Source organism: Fonsecaea monophora (assembly GCF_001642475.1).
Source record: "Fonsecaea monophora strain CBS 269.37 chromosome Unknown Scaff47, whole genome shotgun sequence".
NCBI lineage: Eukaryota > Fungi > Ascomycota > Eurotiomycetes > Chaetothyriales > Herpotrichiellaceae > Fonsecaea > Fonsecaea monophora.
Genome location: NW_019173978.1, coordinates 86,455 through 96,571, shown reverse-complemented (window position 1 = coordinate 96,571; position 10,117 = coordinate 86,455). Strand labels below are relative to the sequence as shown.

The following is a 10,117-nucleotide window of genomic DNA, read 5'->3' as shown; positions in this document are numbered from 1 at the left end:
GTCAATTCAAAAACGGTGTGATTGGCTCAGACCACTGATGGAAGGAGGCACCCGGATCGTTATTTTTAGGTTGCTTAATTGCCCTTGCCTTGCTTCTTCTCACTTACCTACTACTACCTACTACTCTTCAGACCTCTCCATGCATCCCATCTGCATGCCTCTCCTCCTCCACAATCCAAAAATGGACAACGCTCAGCCAATAGACGATACCTCCCAAGTCCCCAGAGTAATGAAAGGGAAAAGGATCGGAGCCTCGGCGGACTTTTGCCTGGACTTGGGGATACTGGGGGAGAAGGCAAGGCAAGGAAAGTGAAGGAAGGGGGCGGGCGCTTAAATTGTGGCTTTTTTTCCCCTACCTGCTACCGTTGGGTACTACCTACCAGGACATAGTTAGCAGAATCATTTACCCCACGAGATGGTGCAGCATTGGTGAAATTGGCTGGTTTTACGCCCTGGACAATACTCATAGTCGTAGAGGGGAAAACAGACCCAGATGTGAAAGAGAGTGGGAGTGAGAGCGAGGGTGAGAGAACCCAAATGATGCATATTAGCCATTATTAGCCGCTACTCGTAGATGATCAATCTCGAGCAGCGCGAGCATGGCATCCAACAAGTGAATGGTTAGTGGTCACATCACAGACAGGCCTACGTACCGGTTACTCGTATCCGAATCCGTTCTTCCCCACCTGTGTACTTGTATAAGCTAAGAGATCAAAGCCTTTGTCAAAACTGTGTGTGTGTTGTGTGTGTGTGTCTGCATGAAGCAATAAAGACTAGTTCGGGGAGATGATTCCTTTCCACGTATCCATCTATCCAGCCATCCAACCATCCAACCGAGCGCTCCACTACTTGGTACTTGTCCTTGTTTCCTCTCCGCCTCTGGATTGGGATCTCCCGACATGTGTATGTATGCATATGAGCACTCGTAACCACTTCCCCCACCTTCCTGTCGCACCCTGGACACCGGATCCCTTCGTCCCTCGCTCCCTCGCTCTCTCGCTCTCTGCACAGGAGCACGGATATGCGTATCTAGGTGTGCCGCACTCCTCGACCAATCGCTCCCACTCCAACGCGGAACATGTGCTCGAATCCACCATACCGATAGTAGGTGGAAGGGGGCCGTGTCCTCAGAATTAGTTAGTTCCTCGTAGAGCCATGTGTGACCAGCCTTGACCAGTCTGGACGCGGGGTCCACCCGCATAAACAACTCGTATCTATTGACTACAAACGAATATATCTCTACGCATGCAGACTGCGGCCGAGGGCTGCCGCAGTCGCTCGTGCCAGCTGCCAGATCGCCCAAACTATCGATATTCTGCATACAAGCGGCGCGGCCTGCATGACCTCTTTGGAGGTGACAACTTCTTCCCCTTCTCCCCCGATGACCATATCAAAAGCCGATTGAAGCGCGCTTACCACTCCACACTACCCCTCCCAAAAGCCTTCGCCAACAGTACAAGCTATTGTGCTTTAAGCCTGGCCTCAATTTGTCCTGTGTGCTTACTCGTACAAGGTGTGCCTTCTGCACGCCATGCCAATGTCTCGTCTCCCCCCCCGGAAGCCCGACTGATCAGATTTCACGCTGGCGATCGGAGACCTGGTGACCTGGGTCACTGAGCCCAAGCCGAGAGATCTTCGCATGCTGCACCCGAATCCACTTCCCGGACATTAGCCCCGCTGTGATGCTGGAAAAGAGTGTGACTGCTGGACTCTAGTGTGCAGAGACTCGTGTCATTTCCCGAACCGCAGCCGTGTTTGCTTTTGTTCCTCCCGGTTTCAACGGCAGTGCCGCCGTGCCGGATCGAATGGTCCGGAGAGCCATCGCAAGCAAGAGGTGTGTGGCTGGGGAACAAAGCTTTTTCCTTTGACATGGACACATCCTCCCAACTTGAGCAGGCTGGGAGAGACCCCCGTGCCAAAAAGGTAGAGACCCCGCCGCTTTGATGGGTGTGCTGCTTCATGCGCCATATGTCTGTGTTGCGTCTATACTCAGTGTGTTGCGCTTGTGTGTGTTGTTTCTAATCTGGAAAGCACTCGAAGTGCTAAGGTTGACCCGTTTTCTTTTCATCACGTTCATGCAGACACCATATCAACAACGACCTACTTGCTAGGAAGCATTACCTATTGCTGATGCTCTTCCGCTCAATCAAGTGCCTTCGTTGGCCGATTCCATTGTCGTGTGGAAGCTTTCGGCGTCAGAGTTGCGGTCGGTTTGCTCGCCAAAGTCGTCCTCATCGTCTTCCTCCTCGCTGTCACTGCTATCGCTGCTGTCCATCTCTTTAATGCGCAAATGTTTTGGTACAGCCGTTCTGTAATATCTTCTGTAGACTTCCTGTGGGGTTTCGTCCTCTCCAACCTCGAGGTTGAGTAGCCTCGACTTTCTCACTTGGAGATACTCGGCGAATGTGAGTAAATGGCGCTGCTGGTGCTGGCGAGGGACCTCATCATGCTCATCGCTGTGGTTGAGAACGTTTGATACATCGTAGCCGCACTCCTCCAGAGTTTCCTTCCACTCGGCACTGTATCCTAACTTGATTGCCACGTCTGAAACGCTCTCCCCTGAACGGTTCACCGCAAAAACATCCGCACCAGCCGTGACCAGAAGCATTAGCACATCCTTCAACTGCCCATCGTGCGCTTTGGTGACGAGGCTTTCGTACATCGTTCCAGAGTACCTGGCTCTCGCTACGAGTATCTGATGAAGGTAACTTTCTCCCCTTCCATTGCGGAAATACGGATCAGCTCCTCCTGGGAGCAGAAACGCGATTTTGGAGGCCGTTTCCGTCGTGCACTTTTCAAAACCGACACTTGTCAGTAACTCCAGAGGACCCAACGGCGAGCCCATTGTTGGGTCGGGGGTTATAAGCGGCTCAATAAGGTCGAACATCAACTGGAAGGTTTGCTATCCTAAGTGAGCATTCTCTCCTCTCTCGGTCTAGCACAATAGTCGCGCATCACTCACCCTCAACGACACCAATAACGACATTGATAGAAGAGGCACATTACCATCTTGCTCAAAATTGCCAGAAAGGTCGGCCCCTGCTTGTGCTACAGCTTTCAGGCTCTCATAGGAGAGGCGGTCCTCGGTCGAAGAACAACGGTCCGCAACGAACGTTCCCTGTATAGCAACCGAGCTGCAATTGAAACGTTAGTGTCCAACCCTGTTCCCAGAGACACATAGGTCATGACGACAGTCAACTAAGGTGGTATTATGAAACCTGGTTTGACTTACGCAAACCCCCATGGGCGCCTTTTTTTTCCGTCCACACGTAGTGGTTCGAATGCATCGACATCTGCGCCACAGGCGATCAGGAATTTGACCATCCTTGGATTGATCCTAGACAGAGCATACTTACAATGTCAGCGCCATATACAATAGTTCGTTTCTGACTTACACCAAGCAGAGAGCAACCATATTCATCGCAGTCTGTGATTGCGGCTTCTCCACTCGCGAGGAGCCTTGCCATTTCGTCCGGAGACCCAGATTCTGCAATACGGAATACTCGCGAATCGCTCTTCCTGATTGCTTTGATTGACAGACCCGCTGGCTTCAGAATGCTTTGCCCCAGGCAACAGAGCTGCTCGCACTGGAATGTAACCAGAGTCTTTTGTGCAAGAATTGCCCATGGTAGAAGCGACACCTTGGCAAGAAATCTGCTTTCGGAGACGTTTCCTGGGGCATCATAATCGCCTGCATATGATTTTGACAGTTTGATAAGTAGATCGAGACGCCCTATGGCTGTTTCTAGGGTTGCAAACCGCGTCCTTACCAATGTTCGGACATTCGGTGCTGGAACTGTGGTGAGACTCGGTGGCTGGAAAGGGTTGCGCTCAGCCTTGTCTAAGGGACTCTCCCCTGGTCCTTCGCTGCGTTAGTGATTCTGCTTATCACATAGCAATGTGGAAGACATGAGGTCATATTGTGAACTGACCACTAGAATTTACAAGTTCCAATTTCTGTGTCAGCTGAAAAATGCTTCGCATAACTTCAAGGTCATCTAAGTCCCGTCCACTGATTGCCAACCCGGGAAGGCCGGTGCCTGTTTGTGTCAATTTTTTCATGTAATCCAAGATCTGCACTAGATCTCTGACGGTGGCCTTGAGGGTCATCGATGATATGTTAGTTATGGATTGCTCAGTCAGTTGAATGAGGCGAAGGAAGCTGGCTGCAAAGGTATCGTTCATCTGGAGAATTGAAGAGGAGGCTTGTCGCGATTTCGTATTCTGTTCGGCATTCTCGCATCTCGAGAACTTCCAGTCAAGGTCATCCACGTTACGTTGCAACTCTTTGATACCTACACAGATATCACTCAATATATTCTGGTCCTCTCGTGACATGCGCAATGTTTGTGCTACATTTCCTCGTAGGTCATCAAACTTCGAGTGAATCTCGGAAAGTGCTGTCAGAGCCGTTTGACGATGTTGGACAGAATCGACAACATATTGCGATAGAGCCTGCTGGATAGCACGGATCCTTTGGTCTCCCGCCTCCTGTTTTCCTGCAATACGATCCGCAACTGTCCTTTGGGATTGGAGGTTCATGTGCATTGAAGGCAGTAGTGCTGTGGACGACTGGACGTCATCCAGATGAGAAGAAACTTGAGCAAATTGTGCCATGGATGTATCTTCGAGTGATCCAATGCGGCTATTCGAGTTGAGGCGATTTTCGTTCCTATTGCATGGGTTAGAGAATGTCATGGACCTTGTTCAGTGTGCAGCCGTACATCGCAATTCTCGTCAACAGGCCAGAGAAAAGTTGGTTATAGTGCAAGACTTGATGCCACCAATTATCGATGTCACGGTCATGATTCAGCCTCTTCAGGGCTTTGTTCAGTCTTGTTCGAAACCTCTTTTCTGCAGGACGACTGAGTTGGCCCAACTTTTGTTGAATTCCAGATAGATCCTGCCTGCATTTATCCACCAAAGCCTGGGAGTCGTCGAAAAGCCTCTTGTCAAGGTCTCCATGATCTTTGAGGCGCGTCTCGTCGAGGCTTTTCACGTAAGTAATGAGGCGTTCGAGCTCGTCCACGGCGGATGCTAGGTTTATCAGTGCCTGGGGACATTCGCCGTAATTCCTTCTCAAGTCTCTTATGACCGTGGAGACTTGGATGAGGGTAGACGCCAGGGTCAACAGAGATGCAGCAAATCCTACAGCTTCCATATCAAATTCGGTTTCCGAAACAAGACATGTATGGCTTGAATCTAATAGTAAGAGGGAGAGTGGTGGGAGGAAGAAAGAAATGCAACTCAAGCTGAGACGGGAAACGAGGTTCGACTCGCCTCAGCCTCAATGGTGCATTCACTTAGCCTTGATAGCCTTACCGAGTACACCTTGCTGCGTGGATCTTTCCAATTGGTGTGAAAAAAAAGAGGGTAGAAACCCTGGGTCAGCTTGTTGATGACAGGCGAATCATGATCCCAGCCCTTGCCATGGGAGGTACCCAAGGCATAGACAGGGCTAACAGCACGTAGATTGAGGTCGTTATTGTCAAGTATCCACGTCGCATGGTCATGGAGGAAGCCATTGGAAGACAAACACCCATCGGACTTCGGAGAAACAAGTCATCCGGCTTGGCAGCCTTATCGTTATCGCTCACGACGGTTTGTCGAGAAAGCAAATGCAACATCATCCTGCAGTAGATTTGGCCGTCGAGCATTTCCTGTGCAACCTGTGCGCTTGCTTCCTAATCCGCCGCAGCTCTCCGTTTGACTGTATCTGCATAAATCTGTGGCCTTGGAGCACGTTTAATTGCGTCTCTACTCATATCGTCTTCCCTCTGTTCCGCAGATTGACACGCATCTTCTGCCGCTCCGTCGCATTGAAACACAGCAACGAACATTACCCGCTCACACACACCCTGACAGCGTTGTCTACCATAGTGGCAGCTGGGCTGTTCCGCTTCCAACCTGTACTGAACTTCAACTCTTCATTCGTCTTCACCCTGCCGTGCGACTGGTCCCAGTTTGCGACCACCAATTCACCAAGATGCCGTCGGTCTCGTTTGCGACTTTCCTCATCATCTGCCGTAAGACCAATCTAAATTTTCCCCGGCGCAGGTCGCTTTGAGAGCGCTGACATGTTGGTGACGCAGCGGTCTCCTTCTTCCTGGGCATCGTCTTCTCTCTTTTCCCCTACGACTACCCACTTCTATGGTCCTCACTGCCCACACCACCCTCTCACTTTGACGCCATCGAAGCACACCTGAAACTTCTCCACAATGCGCCGAATCTGATTGTGCGCATTCTACACATAATGCTGGGCGTTGGCATCTTGGGCCTTGTTATCAAGCTTTACAAACCCAGCGAATCGAACCTGCTCTTTGATGGTGGCAGTTTGGTGTTGTACATGGTTGCGGTGATTGTGTATATTGCGAACATCGTCAAGGGATTGAGGATTGTCAATGACGGCACCTACGGTTTAGGCATGGAGAAGTTATCACAGGACGAGCTTGATGAGGTGAATTCGCGCGGATATGATGTAACCTCGGGCGACAGCGTTCTTGGACGCGAGGACAACCTGAAGGTGTTGGCTGCTAGTAATACCATCCTGGCTCTGGTGCTTGTTGGCGTGTTGGTGTTGCAGTTCGGTCAATGGTATGCAGACCGGGCAGACGAAAATGCCATGAAAGAGTTCGAGGCCAAGGAGAAGGCAGAGCGCGAGAAGAAAGAGAGCGAAGCTTCCAGCCCCACGGTAAAAAGGCAAAGCAGTGGAAGAGAGGGAAAGAAGACCAGGTGAAAGGGTTAATATCGAGTGAGATGCTTGGAGTGTGTGAGAACGACGTCTTGCCTTTCCATGAGCGCGGCGACATTCTTGTCAACTTTGCTGCACCTGTCTGGATATTCATGTGAGCTGATCAAGTATTTTCGGGAATGTGGGCTCATAAGCCATGGCCACAATGTACATCAACATCATTCTCATTGCTTTTGCTTCGTGTGCCTCCATATCAAGAGGACGGAGGAGACCTTCTATTGTATTTCGAGGTCTGTGTGAGCTCATATGCCTAAGCATCCGCTTCTCTGAACAACATGTGTCTTGAGAAGAGAGTTGAAAGGACATAGGGGGTTTTGAGAATAGATTCCATAGGACTCGTCGTCTTCGATTTCCCAGCTCGTATAGCAGACCGAGTATGTTCTTGAACCAACCCGATTGTCCATCTCAGCCACTTCCTGGTTCTACCGATTCTTATTCCTCTCTTCCCTCTCCCGTTGTCTCTCCTTCTTCTCATCCTTCCGCCGCATCTTCTTCATTTTTCTTCTCTCCTCTTTGCTCACCTCTTGGTTGCTTTTCGTCGCCGTCGCCGTCGCCGTTGGCTTGGCTGTGCCTGTGTCCTTTGCTTTCTTTTTGTTCGCCTTCTGTGCTCCACGATCTGCATCTGCATCTTCGTCGACTTCTCGCTGCTTACGTTTCCTTGCCGTCATCTGCGTCTGCGTCTGTTGCTCAGCTGCATTGGAATTGTCATGTTCTACAGCTTCTGGTTCTTCCGAGTCCCGCTCATTGTCGATGTTTTCCACCTCGAGTTCGGGCTGAGGTTCATCTTTGGCGGTGTCGTACTCGCGGAGTTCAGTCTGGGCGAGCGCATACGTCTCTGCATCTTGCCAGTCGTCCTCCCCTTGGTCTTGGTCTAGCGCCGCCTCGGCCTCAACCTCAGCGCCGACTTGCGGGTCCTCGACGCCTTCTTGGTTGATCGAGTAGATGATTTTGCGTTTCTGCTTCTTGGATCCCGGGGCTTGCGGGTCCTCGTTTTCGTCGTCTTCGTCCAGTGCGCGTTTCTGGCTCCCCCTCTTCCGCGGTGTTTGACCTTCTTCCGCTTCTCCCAATCCTCCGAGCTCTTCGTCGTCTCCAGTATTCTCACTCTTTCCTTTCGCTTCCTCTTCCAGACCAAGACTCCCACCGATCCGCTTCCCCTCCATCCCGCTCAAGATCCTCTTCAAGTGACTGAGCGTCAAATTGGGTGTCGATCCACTAGACAGGGCCTGCGGCCCACGCTCTGTCAGTGTGCTGTCCGGTCTGTATGCGGCGTCATTTTCCGCGCGGTCGAGGAATTCCGAGAGGAAAGAGTGTGCCTGAGAGTGTGTCAGGCGGGTGGTAGAGTGGTGCACCGAGGTAGGTAGAGGTGTCAGGCCTGCCGAAGAGGCCATCGCTGGGATTGGGACAGATGAGAATGCGACGAAAATTGGATGCTGTTGTGCCCTTTTGTCCTTTTTTGATGCGGGGAGTGTGAGCCAACAAACAAGAATTCAATCCAAGTTCTCACAAGAGAGAATTCTAGGACAAGAGTATATTGGTTGTGTGGCGAAATAATCGCAAGATGAAGGCGCTCAACCGCTGCCAGTTCGAGCAGTCGCAGAGAGAAATTGAAAAAGATTCTTTGATAAGATTAGATGTGATCCCCACTTGTATAGCCTTGATCGGACTTGGCTTCGCTTCTCCAAAATACGCTCTGGCTCATGGGCCGAGGCTGAAAAGGTCCCAAAGTTTGGATGATCGAGTAATCGCATTTTCAAAGGTAAAGATTCCGACTTGCGACATGGCCCAGGTGGTTTTACTTCTTCTTCCTCTCACGTTGCTAACACTCCAGGCGCTGTAATTGTCTATTCTCTGCTCTTCTTCTCTCTATCGGGACTTCTCCCCCTCTAATACAGCGCGTAGGACAAATTGGTTGTGACGATGCCTCTCGCGACGATCCATCTTGTTTCTCTCTCCCCTTCAACTGCCCTACCCGACTTCCTCAACAGTGTCAGGACCTCGTCTCTGCAACCGCTGGTAATCTCCAAAGTGATTCGCTGGATCATCAGACCGACCAAGATCGATGCCGACCCGCTCCTCCACCCGAAAAAGCCATGGGATGTGCTCCTCATCGTCCTGGGCACTGATGCCCTGCCCCCATCTGTGAAGGAGAAGATAGTGTGCCACTGGACATGCTCGACGGGGATCCCCAGCCGCTTGACCAACGACTTTGCTCAGAGGAACGATAAACTGCTGCATCCACCGGCCTCGGAGGTGCCAGCACTGACCGGCTCGCTGGACAATCCACGGTTGGGGACTTCGTCCCAGACGCTCGAACTCAGCGTGGACCTGCAGTCGTGGATCCAACAGTTCTCGCACACCACGGCGGGAAAGTCGCCCTTGTCCATGCTCAACCTGCTAGCCTTCAAGCAGGACATGAAGCCGTCCTACCTGAAATACGGCGCTGCCTTCGCCGAGTCTATCGGCGCCCGTCGCGGCGGCAACGCCAAGTTGGTCGGCAACATCACGCACCAGACTCCGCCTGAACAGTCGGGCGGCAAGTGGGACGAATTCGCTCTGGCGAGCTATCCCTCAATACTACACTTCGCTGACATGTTGGCTTCGGAAGACTACCAGGCCGTGAACTTGAAATACCGGGTCCCGGCGTTGGAGGACACGTTTATCCTGTGTACGAGCGAGATCGAGATCGAGGATCTCGTCCAAGGTCAGGGGAAGCAGGGGATTGGAAGGAGGGCTACGGGTGGGAAGTTGTGAGACCGAGGCAGCAGGAGTCAGAACGAGAGGAAGACGAGAACGACGAGGGGATTGCGGCCTGGGGAAGTAGTAGATAGCGGCGAAGCAAGAGACGGGAGGTTAAGAGGTGTGCTATCTACTACAGTAGATACATCTGTCAACGTGGAAGACATCTCTGCCGAATTAGGTCACGTTAGGAGAAAGATATCTAAGATTGAGATAGGGAATAGCTCTGTGTACAGCCTGAATTCTATAATCTCGATATCTGACACATTGTCCTCCTCTATGTGTATGGACACATTTTCTAAATCACCTTCTTCCGCGTTCGAGGGGCGTCCCATATTCTTGCATCGAAACCATCGGTTGTTCCCTGAAATAACTGATCTTCAAGGGCAAGGTCCTCATCCCCGACAGGGTTATTGTCCAGGTGCCTCAATTCCTGGCGGTTTCGTAGCGGTGGAATTACTTAGCCCAGCTTTCCCAGTCGTCATAACATCAGGGATATGTCTTTCGAGCGCCCCCCCATGTATTGCTAGGAGCGTCTCGCAATTAGAGTTCCAGTTCTGCTTGCAAATCTGCGGGCAACTTCTTGGTCGCATTGTCCACCCAACAAATCCTGTCAATGGGCGCTGCAGC

General features: G+C 51.4%; 4 protein-coding genes across 4 annotated transcripts; 2 read left to right on the top strand and 2 right to left on the bottom strand.

The window, feature by feature from the left end:
• Positions 1 to 2,146: 2,146 nt before the first annotated feature.
• AYO21_06658 (hypothetical protein) lies at positions 2,147 to 5,161 on the bottom strand (the record flags this gene model as incomplete). Its single annotated transcript, XM_022656617.1, has 4 exons — positions 2,147 to 2,902; positions 2,963 to 3,118; positions 3,946 to 4,672; positions 4,725 to 5,161. 4 exons carry the CDS (start codon positions 5,159 to 5,161, stop codon positions 2,147 to 2,149), a joined length of 2,076 nt encoding a protein of 691 aa, XP_022511059.1.
• Positions 5,162 to 5,986: 825 nt separating this feature from the next.
• On the top strand, positions 5,987 to 6,736 carry AYO21_06657 (hypothetical protein; the record flags this gene model as incomplete). The annotated part of the gene is made up of 2 exons (XM_022656616.1): positions 5,987 to 6,026; positions 6,093 to 6,736. The coding sequence occupies 2 exons, from the start codon at positions 5,987 to 5,989 to the stop codon at positions 6,734 to 6,736; spliced, it is 684 nt and encodes a 227-aa protein (XP_022511058.1).
• Positions 6,737 to 7,173: 437 nt separating this feature from the next.
• On the bottom strand, positions 7,174 to 8,139 carry AYO21_06656 (hypothetical protein; the record flags this gene model as incomplete). Its single annotated transcript, XM_022656615.1, has 1 exon — positions 7,174 to 8,139. One exon carries the CDS (start codon positions 8,137 to 8,139, stop codon positions 7,174 to 7,176), a length of 966 nt encoding a protein of 321 aa, XP_022511057.1.
• Positions 8,140 to 8,668: 529 nt separating this feature from the next.
• On the top strand, positions 8,669 to 9,502 carry AYO21_06655 (hypothetical protein; the record flags this gene model as incomplete). Its single annotated transcript, XM_022656614.1, has 1 exon — positions 8,669 to 9,502. One exon carries the CDS (start codon positions 8,669 to 8,671, stop codon positions 9,500 to 9,502), a length of 834 nt encoding a protein of 277 aa, XP_022511056.1.
• Between the last annotated feature and the right edge of the window lie 615 nt (positions 9,503 to 10,117).